This window comes from Candida albicans, chromosome 5, assembly GCF_000182965.3.
Source record: "Candida albicans SC5314 chromosome 5, complete sequence".
Taxonomy (NCBI): domain Eukaryota; kingdom Fungi; phylum Ascomycota; class Pichiomycetes; order Serinales; family Debaryomycetaceae; genus Candida; species Candida albicans.
In genome coordinates this window covers 415,751-430,770 of record NC_032093.1, presented here as the reverse complement: position 1 = coordinate 430,770, position 15,020 = coordinate 415,751, and the positions used below count along the sequence as shown (strand labels likewise).

At 33.4% G+C, this 15,020-nt stretch overlaps 7 protein-coding genes across 7 annotated transcripts; 4 read left to right on the top strand and 3 right to left on the bottom strand. All coding sequences in view use genetic code 12, as the record gives it.

Moving 5' to 3' along the window:
* Positions 1-651: 651 nt before the first annotated feature.
* Positions 652-1,179, bottom strand: GIS2 (mRNA-binding translational activator; the record flags this gene model as incomplete). The annotated part of the gene is made up of 1 exon (XM_709506.1): positions 652-1,179. The coding sequence occupies one exon, from the start codon at positions 1,177-1,179 to the stop codon at positions 652-654; it is 528 nt and encodes a 175-aa protein (XP_714599.1).
* Positions 1,180-1,752: 573 nt separating this feature from the next.
* CAALFM_C501900CA (uncharacterized protein) lies at positions 1,753-1,917 on the top strand (the record flags this gene model as incomplete). Its single annotated transcript, XM_019475416.1, has 1 exon — positions 1,753-1,917. The coding sequence occupies one exon, from the start codon at positions 1,753-1,755 to the stop codon at positions 1,915-1,917; it is 165 nt and encodes a 54-aa protein (XP_019330961.1).
* A 72-nt stretch (positions 1,918-1,989) lies between these two features.
* Positions 1,990-2,664, bottom strand: CAALFM_C501890WA (uncharacterized protein; the record flags this gene model as incomplete). Its single annotated transcript, XM_709507.2, has 1 exon — positions 1,990-2,664. The coding sequence occupies one exon, from the start codon at positions 2,662-2,664 to the stop codon at positions 1,990-1,992; it is 675 nt and encodes a 224-aa protein (XP_714600.2).
* Positions 2,665-2,928: 264 nt separating this feature from the next.
* CAALFM_C501880CA (uncharacterized protein) lies at positions 2,929-3,576 on the top strand (the record flags this gene model as incomplete). Its single annotated transcript, XM_709508.2, has 1 exon — positions 2,929-3,576. The coding sequence occupies one exon, from the start codon at positions 2,929-2,931 to the stop codon at positions 3,574-3,576; it is 648 nt and encodes a 215-aa protein (XP_714601.2).
* Positions 3,577-3,683: 107 nt separating this feature from the next.
* Positions 3,684-6,032, bottom strand: CAALFM_C501870WA (peptide alpha-N-acetyltransferase complex A subunit; the record flags this gene model as incomplete). The annotated part of the gene is made up of 1 exon (XM_709509.2): positions 3,684-6,032. The coding sequence occupies one exon, from the start codon at positions 6,030-6,032 to the stop codon at positions 3,684-3,686; it is 2,349 nt and encodes a 782-aa protein (XP_714602.2).
* A 1,044-nt stretch (positions 6,033-7,076) lies between these two features.
* Positions 7,077-9,845, top strand: ZNC1 (Znc1p; the record flags this gene model as incomplete). Its single annotated transcript, XM_709511.1, has 1 exon — positions 7,077-9,845. One exon carries the CDS (start codon positions 7,077-7,079, stop codon positions 9,843-9,845), a length of 2,769 nt encoding a protein of 922 aa, XP_714604.1.
* A 1,580-nt stretch (positions 9,846-11,425) lies between these two features.
* TAC1 (Tac1p) lies at positions 11,426-14,371 on the top strand (the record flags this gene model as incomplete). Its single annotated transcript, XM_709512.2, has 1 exon — positions 11,426-14,371. The coding sequence occupies one exon, from the start codon at positions 11,426-11,428 to the stop codon at positions 14,369-14,371; it is 2,946 nt and encodes a 981-aa protein (XP_714605.2).
* Between the last annotated feature and the right edge of the window lie 649 nt (positions 14,372-15,020).

Sequence of the window (15,020 nt, the reverse complement as noted above, 5' to 3'; positions counted from 1 at the left end):
TGCATGTCAACGTTGACCACTAAGGTTGCATTTTGATACTGGTTATACAATCCCAAGCGAAAACACCTTAAAATTAAATTACAACAACCGCAGTAGTTATTTGTCGCAAATTTCAAGCTTTATTTCCAGTCAGTAACTTTATTTATATATCAACCTGTTTCCCATTCTTTAAACAATATTTATACATTTTTAATTTTATTTATTAATTTATATTTTTAATTACCATTTACAAAAAGAGAATAATACCCATAAAGAAAAGAAAAAATACAAAATATACAAAACAAAAATCCCATACAACTGGTTAAATCCAATTAATTATGGAATACAAAATAAGCAGGAGGTAGTGGAGAAGGAGGAGGAACTAGAAGAAGAAAATGAAATAAAAAGCAGCGTTGATAACATAACATAACATAAATAAATAGATAAAAAGCCTGATGGATATTATCATTCAATAAATTTGGATTCCAATCACCAAGACATATCGATGCAAGAACAATAGTAAAAACGAATAAGCCTATCAACCAAACAAACTTTATCCATCAACAACACCCATTCACACAGTCATAGACATACACATGCAACACACTCTCAACCCATACATTCAACAAATCCCCCCCTCTCACAATCACTTAAATCCAATTATCAAGTTACTCAAGCAGTACATTCCTTTGAGATATGGCCAGACTTTCCACAGTTGTAACAAGTTTTAGCAGAAAAGTTGGATCCACCAGCAGAAGAGTGACAATCTTTGGAAATGTGACCAACCTTACCACAAGCGTAACATTTAACAGTGTTAGCTTGACAGTCTCTAGCAAAATGGTTTGGACCACCACACTTGTAACAAGTAGTACCAGAAGCTCTACCAGAAGGTCTCTTGAAGCTTGGAGCATTGTTAGTGGAGGAAGGAGCGGAATCACAGTTTTTAGAAATGTGTCCAAATTGACCACAGTTGTAGCATTTGGCACCTTGAGCTTGGTTTGGACATTCAGTTTGAATATGACCTACATCACCACATGAGTAACATTGTTTGGCGGTATTTTGTTTTGGATCAGGACAATCATTTGATTCATGTCCTGGTTTGTGACAATTGTAACACAATCTTTCTTCTTGTTGACAGTCATCAGCTACGTGACCGACTTCACCACATTTGTAACAAGTTCTTGGATAAACAGCAGCCATCGTATAATTCACACCCTTCTTCTATAATAAGTTAAAGAAATTGATTTCTACTTGAAAAATAGAAGTAAAAGAAAAAAAACAAGATGGGTTATGAATTAAAAAGAAGAAAAAAAAAAAGAGAGAGAACAAAGAAAAGAGCGAAAGAAAGGAAAGTGGATGAAAAATTTCCCATCAGTAGTGTACTTGTGTCAATTATTTTATTATGGATTGATAGGTGGTAAGTTTTTTTTTTGTCTCTCTCTCTCTCTCTCGATGGCAACTAACACCAGGCAGCAATAGAAGTAGTAGTGGCAGGAGCAGCAGCTCCATTCATTTCAACATAAAAAATTTTTTCTCTACTTTCTTCTTTTGTATGGTAGTGTATTTGTGCTAAACACATTCGTGTACAATTGACCAAAAAATAAAAAAGTCACAATGATTTGAATTGCGTTTTTTTTTTCTGTTTCTCCGCTTTACCCAAATATTTTTTTTACAATATACACACGACTTTGTTTTTTGATTTCTTTTTTGTTCCCTTTTCATTAGTATCAAACTAGACAACACATCAATCATTCACACATCCCCAAAAACCTAATGCAATACCCCTATTTAATATCAAGAACTTTAGATCCAATAGTTGGTGTCGGAATAGGTATTTTATCATATTATTCCTATGAACAGAGAGTTGGCCGCAAACCAGGACATTCATTAAATGAGTTGGTACTGAAAAAGTTTTACAATTGGAAAAATAAGAATTGACCACCAATTTAGTACTCCGGTGTAGTAATTGAATTTACTTCTGTTGCTACAACTATATTCTTCTTGACATATTTATACACTTTGCTTCAATTTAGCCAATAATTCCTTAGCTTTACCAGCATCTTTTATATCTTGTAATATAATTTCATATATTTTATTCCAACCAGCTTCAGATATACTACTAGTGGTAGCAGTTGTAGATACAGGATCGGAAACAGCTTCAAGTTCAGGATCACCTTCATCGGTCTTTGAGGTGGTGGCAGCAGGTTTTCCACCACTTGGAGCTGATACCATACAATTAAAACTAATTGGTTCTTCTGTATTTACTAAAGATGACAAAGCTGCAGCATCTTGAGCAACTTTTGATTTGATCATCAATTTCAAATCTTTTGCCGTGACCCCAGCATTGTGTAAAATTTCCAATGATTCAATCAATTGGGCTTTCACCTTGTAGATGGTGAAATTAACAGGAATGTTGGACAATTCAGTTTGAAACTTGAATGGTGGTTTAATTGATTTAAACTTCAAAGTTACTGTAGATTCTGCTGCCTTTGTTACATTTTGTGGTTCTGGGAATTTATAATTACATTTAGGTAAACTTGGGCCTAATGATGATAAGTTGTTGTAATCTTGAGTTGAATTGAATTTATCTAACGATTCATTCTTGGATAACTGCATCAATTCTAGATACGTATTCACAAATTTCTTTTCTGCATTTGTGGTTTCTAAAGCTGTTGACGTGGACATTGTATTGATTATTAACTAAGGGTTGGTTATTGAATAGCAGACGGAAGAAGATGAAGTCTCTTTGTTATTGGACACAAGAGAGCGTGCTTTTGGCTTTCGTTGTTGTCGCCTCTAATTTTTTTTTTCCAGATCGTCTTGGTTTAAAAGGAAATATCATGTTCCCATAAATATAGACGCACAACACAGTATAATCTCAAAACCAGCACTACTTTACAGTCTTTCAGCAACTTTCATTGCATCCTTAAATACCTGTTGTTTTTCCTGATGAGTAAATTTTTCAAATCATTTACTAATAAGTACTCGCCATTGAGTCAAAATGACAACGAGGATGGAGCTCCATTGCCACCCCCAGTCACTCAACCAGGTGCAGCACCATCAAACCAATCATTCAAAACCAAACTACAACAATTAAATCCATTTCGATCCCAATCAGTTTATTTAGAAGATGATGAAAACTATGTTACTTCAGATCCAGGGATGTTCGAGTTGCTGCGATGGGATAGAATGTTAATATTTGCTCTTTGCTTTGCTGGGTCAGTATGTTGTTATTTGATTTGTATCTTTTTATTCCCTATATTATCATTAAAACCAAGGAAATTTGCCTTGATTTGGTCAATTGGATCGATTTTATTTCTTGTTAGTTTCGGAGTATTACAAGGATTTAAAGCTTACATGATCTACCTTTTCCTGAGTACTCGAATCATTTTTACTATTGTGTTTGGAGCCAGTATTATATTGACTTTGATAAGTAGTGTTTCGTTGAAAAGCACCTTATTGTCCATAATATTTGCCGTGATTCAATTGTTGGCAGCCTTGTGGTACACTGTTAGTTACTTCCCCTTGGGTAAACAAACATTGAACTTGGCTGGTAATGTGGCAAGAAGTCAGGTTGATACTTGGATTAGTTCATAGATATCTACGTTTATATACAAGAGAAATGAATTCATTAGGTTTTTTTTTTGTACTTTTAGAAAGATTTAATATCTTTATTATAAAGTATTTATAATATTTAACTCAGTCTATTGATTATATAGTTTGGCAAATTCGTCACAGGATAATTTTTCAAAATCCGGGAATGCACTATTCAACCCCTTTTCAACCACTTTCACAATGGCAACGTTGGCATTAGAATCATTAGTCACCGTGGTTGACAACTCCAATACCATTTCACCAATTTGTTTTAATTTCTTGTCCAGATCACCTCTTGTTAAAATCTTATTCAAGCTTTTGATGGCTTGTAATGCTAAAACATACTTGCCTTGTAATAAATAAATTCTAAACAAGACTTCCCATGTCAAACGCAAGTTTTTACCTTCTTCACTCAATGGTTTAAAAAGTTCAAATAAGGATTCCAAAACATCCTTTTCAATTAAATCATGATACAACTTAATTCCAAATGGATCAGCATCATCCTTTTCACTCTCAACTTTACTGACTAATTCAGCTCGTTTCTTATTAAGTTGGGACTTGGCCTTCTTTTGCTTCTTACTATTCTTTTTAACCACAACTGCATCATTTTCATCAGCCTTAGATTTCTGTTGTTGTTGTTGCTCTTCATAGATTTCAAAATATAATTCAGATAAACCTTTTAAAGCTCTGGTATATATTGGAGTAGTATGAATCTTATCCTCCCATTTCAAAGTATCGATATAATCTCTTGGTGTACCACGTCTCAAACAATAGGAGTGGAAATCAAATTGATCATTATAAAATATATCGAAATTCTTCAAAACAGCATGGAAACGTTTCAATGCCAATCCACGGTAGATTTCAGTATTCTCAACAATCTCATTAAATGATTCATCATTTTGTTCCTTATCATTGTCAATACTCTTTTGGAGTTGGTTCAATTGGGTCTGATAATCATGGTAGATTCTTGAATATGCTTCAGCCGATTCAACTAAAACCCAATTAGCTTGCATAGTATGTAAATCTTTACAACCGTTAACAGCATTTTCATCCAATTTGGTGAATAATGATATACAATCAATTGCCTCATTGACCTTATTAGCCCTCAACAAATATTTTGTTGACTTGGAATTGATAAAACGATCTTGTAAATCCAATAATCTTCCTTCATTCATTACATCACTAGCCTTGACAAAATCTCCTTGGTGCTTAATAATTCTTGCCTTAATAATGTATAGTTCAACCAATGTTGGTGAATGTTCAATGGCTATATCAATATATTTTGATGCTGGTGTCAAGTCATTTTGATACAAATAATGTTGAGCAAAATAATAACACGTCCACACTTTGACTGTTGGGTTAGAAACTTTTGGTACATCGTGTTCATAAAAATCTTTAACAATAGATTCAATGACCTTCAATTTTGCTGGGTTTTTATACAAGGGTTTGACATTGACAAATGTAGCAGGGACACCACGTAATAATTGAGGGATAATGTAATCCTTGGCAGCCTTTTCAAATAAAGAACTATCTGAAGGTAAAAAAGTCAAGGGGAGAAACTTTGGTGGATCTGAATGAGGATAGAATTTGCTCAATTTTTGATATAATTTATATCTAATTTCAGGTGATTGTGTAGTTGTACCTAATGCAGTTTCCAATAAATTATAGTACGAAACATTATCAGGATTTCTCTTTAACAATTCTCGATAAACCAAGGATGCTTCCTTTTTTTGACCCAATAACAACAAGTACTTGGCCTTGTATTCTAAGAAAGATAATCTATCCTTAATACTATTATCATCCTTCTGCAAGACATCCAATGCCTTGGCAAAATCACCCAGTTCACCAATCAATTGGTTTTTATACAAAACACATTCACTTTGTTCATACATGTCACTTTCTGTCAAGTGGTCTTTAATGATATCCTCAATTTTTGCCAAAGTCCCCACGGCTGATGCATAATCTTTGTTTAAATGATGAGCCACAGCAACCCCGGTCCAATTGGCCCTATAGCCAGGGGCGTGTTCCAAATATTGTTGTCTGCTATCTCTCAAGTTTTTATAATCTCTAATATGAATTTGCATAAATGATAAATCACGTAAAATTGCTTTGTTGGTTGATCCATTTTCCATGGCTGCAGATAACCATTTGGCAGCTTCTGCATAGTTTTCATTGGCACGGTAATATAACCCTATCAAATGATCAACTAAATAATTGTTTGGATTTTTTGCTGCTGCTCGGTCAATGTATGATCTGGCATCGTCTTTATTGCCATTTGTTTGAAATATTATACATCCCTTCAACGCTAATGATTCAGCATGATTGGAATGTTTCTTCAAATTGGCATCAACTAATTTAAGTGCCTTTTTGTATTGTTTGGAGTCGTACAACGACAATGCTTCCCTAAAATTGCTATCCTCTTTAGAGGCAAAAATAGGGCTAGCCTTTTTTGTCACCATGTTTCCAATTGTAGAAGTATTGCTAGGGATGGTAGAAATTGTTAAAGAGAATACTTCTACTCAACAAAGAGAATTGGTAGAACAAATTTTTTTCTTCTTTTCTTCGCTTTCTTCGCTTCCTCTCTCCCATTCTTTGTGAGATTCTGATTTCATTGATTTTGGTTGGGCTACACGACTTTATTGGGTTGCAAAAGTACACCCATACCACCGACAGATAATGAACAAGAATAACCAGCAGGAAACCCATATAGATACAAGTTGGTTTGCAACAGCCAAGTATATATTTTTGGTTTTTATTTATGCTACTGCTGTCTGTATGTTTCGGTGGGGGTGGGGTTGTAACAACAATTTGTATCATCAAGTGATAGTTTTAGCACATCTATATCTGAAAAATCTAAAAAACCAGAGAAATCCAAAAGCAGTTTATGGAAATGGCAATTATATAGTGGCCCTTATATTATAGGAATTAATGAAGAAAGAGAACACTCAATGTACAAATTAGTTGTACTCTGTCCCACCCTCACTTCTAGCTCTTTGTTTATAACAGCTGGAAGCATCAACCCAGTCTGGTATGCTGTTGAATATTTTCTCCATCTTTTAGTTCATCAGAAAACTCTCTGTATAAAATGTTCTTAGTTTCCTATGACATACCTTCATGATTTGATGGTTGACTCCAATAAGTCCAGTTTCGGCTTAAGAGAATGGGTCGCGACACGACCTATCCGTTGGTCTCCACCTTAAAAAGGTCTTGTTTTTTTTTTCCCTTTCGCTATTCTTCTTCTAGAATTTGCCATCTAGAACGATAGATTGAAGAGCAAAAGGGTCTCAAATCGTTATTTCATATTCACTTCCTTACGATCCAAAGACTGTATCGGTTTTATTTTGTTTTGACGTATGGAATCATCTTTTCTTGAACTAAAAGGTTTAACCGTTGTATGAACTAATATCAAAAAGTTTTCCCAAAACAAATTTTCTTGATACAAAATATCAAACAGATAAAAGTCAACCAAGCTTCACACTGACAAATAGTTGCTTTAATTAAAAATGCTGGATGTTAATGATACACTTAATCCTGTTTACACTCAAGATGGTGAAAAACGACTTCGTACTAAAGTTGCTTGTGATTACTGCCGCAAACGGAAATCAAAATGTAATGGAGAACAGCCATGTTCCAAATGTTTAGATAAAAATAGGAACTGTACTTATACGTTTGTTCAAAAAGAGCGGAAAAGGACGCAACGTAAACCTACTGCTGGTGCTGAAAACAAGAATAATGGAGCAATTAGAAAAGCACGGACAACAAGTGCAGCAACAATTCGACAGTTGACTTCTCGTATTAATGTATTGGAGAGTTTATTAGGCAGATTGGTTGATAAATTGGATCCCAATGTCAAATCTGAGTTATCAGAGGAATTACAATCTAGTTCGTTCACAAATGGCAATAATGATAGTAGAGAAAAACACAACGGATCTTCAAGCAATTCCAGTGATAACGGAGACGATGAGGAGAATGATCTTCAAGAAGCCCACGAGGGTGATGACAGTGATGATAAAAATAATAGCGATGGCAGTATAGAATATAACCATAACGATGAAAATAGCAAACAGATTGATACAAAGAGCTCTAATGATAATGAGGTTAGAAAATTAAGAGATATGTTAGCACCAGCAGAGAAGAGCTGTGTTTCCAATATTAAAAATCGATTAATGCAATATTTTGGATCTCATGCCCTTTTCTTTTCCATATCTGGCCGTGCGGTTGAGTGGTTAAGATCACGAGTTCAAGGAAGTAATGCTAACAATATGAATGATATTTTTGCTCCCTTGAGACACGTTCCATTATCGCTAAATGATGCGGTGCAGAAATCGACAAAATTATTAAATGGTCCAGACGTAGAAACTGATAAAAAACGACAATTTGACGATTTGGAAAAGTCATTAATATTTGAAATAATCGATAAATATTATAAAGACCTCTATTGGGCACCATTCTTGTGTGATGTGTCTACAATTAGAGAATTATTTCAAATTTATTTCTATGGAGCACAACGAAATGATGCAGCCATTTTAGGCAATATTACTTATAGTGATTTATTGATTATGAATATTGCTCTTGTGCTATGTTTGGCCAATATTTCAAGAGATGATGTCATTGATAGTCTTGAGTATCCAAATTTATCAACGAAATCAGTCTCTTATTTACAAAGTGAATTACTAAACAAACTATTCCTAAATGCTATGGGTGCATATGGTAAGGTTTCACGAAATAGTGATGGAATTCGATCGTTACAAGGGTTGGCATTGCTCATTCTTTACTTTGAAATTAACTTTGTCACTGATTTTCATGTGAATTACAGCATAACCAGTGTTTTGATTAGGTATGCCAAGGAGCTGGGTATACATAGAGTGGAAACTCTAAACAATGACAATGGAGTTGAAGCTACTTTAAAAAGAAAATTATGGTGGTTTTGTGAATATAAGGGGGTTGATATAACGTACAAGAGTGGTAAGCCAATCTTAATCGATATGGACGATGTCACTACATTAACTGAAGTTGATGACTTTTTCATGTCGGTGCCCACAACATTATTTCTTAATGGCAAGTATTTGGAAAATGCTAATGACATTGTTTTAAATAGTCAGATTCATGGTGGTGAATATTATTTTGCTTACTTCTTATTGATTTTATCAAGAATTAAAGCTAAAAGTTATGCTAAAATATATTCGAAATTGCCGACGAATATCAATATTCAAGCAGCATTGACATTTGTCAATGAGTTTGATTACGATTTAAGAATATTGACCAACTTGATGCTGCCAATATTGGCAGCAACAACAACGATATCATCACCTAATAGCACCACTGTTAAGAATCCTTTAAACCTAAGTGAGGGCTGTTTCAATTATTTTAAAGTTGAATTACTTTTATCACAATATGCTCATCAACTTTCCATAAACCGAGTACCATTTGTGAAGAGTTTCGGTATTAACGACTCTCGCTTGATACCGTATGGCAATCAATCATTAGCTGGAGCTAGATCTATGTTGGAATTGATAAAGGATATTGGCCTGTTAAAAATTTCTCAACGAATGTATTCCGCATTATCATTTTACCCATTGGCAGCATTTTGCAGTTTACTTGGTAATTGTTTAGTATTCCCAAGTGAACCCAGTGCTGTTGATAACTCAGTGTTACTTGCTAACGTTGCAATATCATTTTTTAGACTGGAAGGATGTAATAATAAAATTGACAACAAAAGATCGATATATGATATTTTGGTAAGATTATTATTGCGAGTATTAATTGACGCATTAAAGAACTTAGCAAAAGTTGACTTATACGAGAAAATACCCGAATTGGAATATCATATTAACTCCATGTTTACATTATTCCCCGAAGTGTTTGCCAATCAACAAGATCAAATTATTTCTTTGATGTCAGAGAGAAACTCTAATAATGAGAATGCAAACCAGCATTCTAACATGATTGAGAATGGATCAAGCTCTATAGGTTGCAGCAGCAGTAGCACCAGTAGCAGCAATACAATTATAGACAGTGATTATCAAAAAATGGATCTTGATGTTAAAAATTCAACGTCATTACCACAATCATTTATGAATACACCTGGTATGTTGAATATTGATAATGGGAACATGATGTTAATGAATGGTAACTATGATTTATTCAGTAACATAAACTTTGAGAATATTATGAGTGATGAAACATTTAATAATATGATATTCAGTGAGCTTAATGAATTGCCAGACTTTTTCAATTCACCGTCTTTAGGATTTAATGAGCAAAATATATAATGCTGGAAGAGGTTTTGAATTTACACTTGAGTAAGGTATATCTTAGAGTCAATTCACGTTGAGACGGTAGATTAGCAGTTTACACGGACTACATTTAATGTAATTTCAAGTTGATGTTAACGAGAAGCACAACTCGTTTGTAGTAAATAAAATTGAACAATTTAGTTTATATAAATACTACCTTTCGTAAAACTTTAGCCAAAAAAGGTTTGTGGATAAGAAAGTATTAAAAGTGGCTGTGAACTCTACACAATATGTTGATTTCTTGTTTATTGTTTCATAAAACTTCATTGTAGATTACTGTTTACAATACAAATGCATGACTATGAATTAGTCAATATACAGAGACAATGATAAGAAACTTTCATAGGACCAGCTAAGCATTATGTTTATCGTAAGTGAAATATTAGTTGAAATATCTCTTTCTTGTGACCCCAAAAGCGAAGAATACAATGGAAATAGTGGCGAAGGCAAATTGAAAATTCCGGATATTTTTACTTTTTATTTTCCGTTGCTTCTTCCGTGCTCCGCACTTCCGTTTCGGAGATGATGCAAAATCACACGAAGATAAAAATTGTGGTAGCTTCAGCAGCAGCAACAACAGCAGGAGTACCAACAATTAAATATCAACACAATTGTAAAAGCAAAAGCACAAGGGTTTAAACTTAGACTTTGATTCTCGATCTCATACTCTTGTGTTTTTTTATTCTTCAATAAACCTATCAACACTAGTATTGGAACGTGGCATTAAATTATCATCTCTCGTGCAAACAAAAATACAACAATAGATAAGAAAAATTATTGACGTAGACAGATTATAGCGGTTTTGATTGGGACAATAGTGTAAATACTACCATTTAAAATTAGGGGAAACAATAGTGAATCTGATATATCTATCGATGAAAAGAAGAAGCATGTGTGATTTATCCAGTCCAAGTTTAGTTTCATCTGGTTTTAGTCCATTGTTTCGGTATATACAAATTTATTTAACCCTAACAACATTTGAAAGTGAAAGTGAAATTGAAATTGTTAATGACGGTTCTACCTTCTTTTAGCGCTTCCAAATCAGTAATATACCAATGTAAGAAGAAGTGGATAATTTTGATTAACTAGAAATTAAAAACAATAAGATTGTCGAATAGCACCACCCCCTTTATTAAAGGGACGCAGTACATATAATAAAGTGGGAAGAAAAGGCACCCAGAAAAAAAAAATCTTCTCAGTTGGTTGGTATATAAAAAGAAATCAATTTTACTTCATTCACTTTATTTCAAGTACTTTTTATTATAATAATTCTACTACTAATAACATTTTGAATATATAATTTCCAACTCCCTTCCTATTCAATAATCAACAACAACATCAATAATAATAATAATATTTTTAACCCTCTCTATTCTGTTGTTCTCCTCAATTCATTTAAATTACCTTTCCCATATCTATCTTTCACCACCACCACCACCTCCTCACCTTTGGCTTAATTTAGTTTTGATAATTGGTTGAAATAAATTCAGATTCCCTTTCAGCCAAGAAAAAACTCCAAGAAAAGAAATAGAGCCTTTCTCCTTCTCTCATAAATAATGGACACTTCACTGTCACTGGGAACTCACCCTTCAACTTTTAACAACTTGACAAAGCAACAAGAACTCACAGGGAATGACCCTAACGATACTAATAGGAAAAGAATAAGAGTGGCATGTGATAGTTGTCGGAGAAAGAAAATTAAATGCAATGGGTCTTATCCATGTGGGAATTGTATTCAAGCTAAAAACACTAGTAATTGTCATTTCACTGAACGACCTGTGAGAAAGAAATTGAAACCAACTAAACAAGACAATAAATCAACCGCCAATAGCAACGGAGTTTCGAAAAGGAAATACAACGATACATTTAGTGGGAATAGCATTAATATCAAGACTGAAAAACAAGAGAATACTACTTTCGGCATAAATGACAACAAATCAAGTGATCTAGAATCGAGATTGAGTCGTATTGAAAATTCAATGTCGAGAATGATGCATACTTTAGAGAACTTCCTGCAAAACTTTATGACACAAGCAATAAGAAATAACCATTCCAACTCTTCCATGTTCAATAATAATTCACTATCGCCCACTCCTTCAGAAGATTTTAATAAAAGTGCATTTGATAGTGAAGAACAACAAACTTCACATAGTTACAAAAATTTGAAAGATCGTGTTAAAGATGCCAACGAATTATTGAAATTGAGAAATTGGGATGAATTTGTTGGTACTCATTCAATTACTTGCATTTTCTCTCGGGAATCATTAGATTGGATGGAAAAAACTTTAGGTTCATACGGTGAAGAATATTTGACCCCCATAAGGAATTTACCTTTAGTGTTTCATTCAGAGTTAAAACCATATATCATGAAATGGATTGATCCTCCCGTAGTGGATAAATTGCAAAGGAAAAAATTATTAGAAAGTCCATTCCCTACTGATTCAAAATTAATTTCAAAATTGATTGATTTATATTATGAAGAAACAAGTATGATCAATATTTTAGTTGATGAATCAAGAGTGAGAAGTTTATTTGCTGCCTACTATAACAATTTTGCTGAACCAATTGCTACCAAGCGAAGGAGATTCAAACTATCGGAATTACTTTTAATGACATCTATATTATTAATTTCTTTGAGTTGTTTAACTGAAGATGATTTTAGTGAAGAACGGATTACCACCCCTGCTTCTTCAACTAGTAGCAATTATTCTGCAGCATCAGCAAATCTTTTGGGTGACTATAACAAAAACAGATTAATAGCTTTACAGAATTCGTTGGAGAATAGTGCCATTTTTTATTATCATAGAATCAGTGTTATCAGTGAAGGTCTAGAAACAGTAGAAGCATTGTTGATGTTTATTATTTATGTTGAATCCAATTGGTTGACGAGTTTTTTCAACTATACAATTATTACCGTGACAATTAGATTCGCCCAAGAAATTGGTCTTCATAGAGCAGAAACTTATAATAATTTAGATCTAGAAGAGGCAACGAAAAGACGTAAGATTTGGTGGTTTTGTTATTTTTTCGATATTGAATTTTCTTTTAAATCCGGTAAACCTCCAGTAATCAATACCAACGATGTCACTACCAATAGTGATGAAGACTTATTACGAGTTATTACTCAATTAAAACAGTATGGACCACTATCACCAAAGGACAGAATGTATAGTCCTGTTTGCCACACAATATCTACTAGTTTGTTAGATTTGAGTGGATCTGACTCTATTTGTTTAGATATTTTGAAAATCATTCAACTGGGGGATATACTTGATGATCCATTTTATTTCCAATTTTGTGCCTTGTTACAATCAAGAATAAGGTCAAATTCTTATCATGATTTATTTATTGCATCCGCTGAAAAACGCGATTTCAGTTCCATATCCAATACTTTAGAAAAATTGAATGCTGACATGTTTGAGTTGGCAATGTATTTAGCAGATGAGGCCAAACCTCGATTTTACAATGATCCAAAATTCACCTCAGTTCAAGCAAGTACTGGCACGTCAATTAGGCGAGACACGATTCTTGCTATGAAATTGACTTTTTTCTCGCATTTAATGATTATTAATCGATATCCATTAATGATTGCTACCGAAGATTCCAAATTTGATGATCGAGTAATAAAATTTAGAAATCTTTCATTGGATTCAGCAAGAACTATTCTTATGTTGATTAAGGGTTGGCATAGAGAAAGTGCCTCAGCACTTTTCTATAATTGGGCAATATATTTCCCCGTGGCAGCATATCTTGTATTAGTGGCAGCAATTATAAACCATCCTCAATTACCAGAGTCAGGAACCAATTTGAATCTATTGATTGAAACTTCTTTAAGTTTTTTTAAAAGTAGTAAACAATGGAATAGTTCTAATGACAGTCAAGACAAACAACAAAATAGTACAATATGTGTGAACAAAATTGTTGCCATTGAATTGATTGTTAGATTAATGTTGAGAGTAGTGATCAAAGTTTATGAACTTCATAATAATGTGGAAATCTTGGCTAATAATCCAGCTTTACAAAATCATTTACAAGAAGCTGAAGAGAAATTCCCTGATATTTTCCAAAACCATGCGGAATTCACGTCCAAAATGATTGCATTGGTTGGTGCTTCACCATTTGGTGGTTGTGGTAGCAGGAACACCAGCAGCTGCAATTTACGAGATAATAGTACTAATCATGGCCAAAATAACATGAACCCCTCTCCTACAATCACCAATAATACTTATAATAGCAATATTAATACAGGGTCAAACTCAACTGGAGAGCCTCAAGTTTGCTATGCTCAGTCACCAAGTTATAATGCTTCGTTGTCAAATATAATCAACAATGAAAGCACAGGTCGTTCACCAGCAACATCAACATCGATAAATCAACTGATGATGAATGAAAATTATGATTTGTTCAATGACTATTTGATTGATAATTCGGCTGTAAATTTGCCATTTAGTCAATTTAATAATTTACCCAATTTTTTCTTTGACAATAATTTGGGGATTTAAGGGTTAAAAAAGAGTTGTAATTGGTGAAAGCGATGTATAATGTATATCTTTGTAAATATTTATTGTTTCATATATTTTTTCCTATCAAAGGAAGAAATGTCTTGAGAGTAAAATTGTTGTGAATAAATTTCATTTGCAATTTGGACGGAAAACCCCGAGTCCAATACTTTGTAAGCAAGAAGATGACTTTATTAAAGAATAAGATTTCCGGAAATCAGGAAAAAAAAACTATATCCGAGACTTTATATTCATATACCCAACCGGAAATTGGATACATTATGGGTAGAGCAACCTAGTATTTATTAGGTTCGGAATTTCACCAGGGGCAAAAAAAAAACAAAAAGAAAAGAAACCATGTACTAAATTTAATGTTTGCATATATTCATATTTAAAGAAAAAGTTGATGAATAATCAATGGGAAACAGCAATACTCACCCCTTTCCCAACAGAATATACTTTTGGGAAAATCCGTTCAGAGTCTGTTGAGCATTGAAAATTTCATTTTTCCATTTTAAAGACAAACTTTCGGAATTATTTTCCATTTGGCAGTTGAGTTTGAGTTGACTTGACAATTCCAAATGAAATTTCGTACATATTAACACCAAGAAGTAATATTTCTTTGATGCCTCTCGGGTAGAAAAAAATTAAA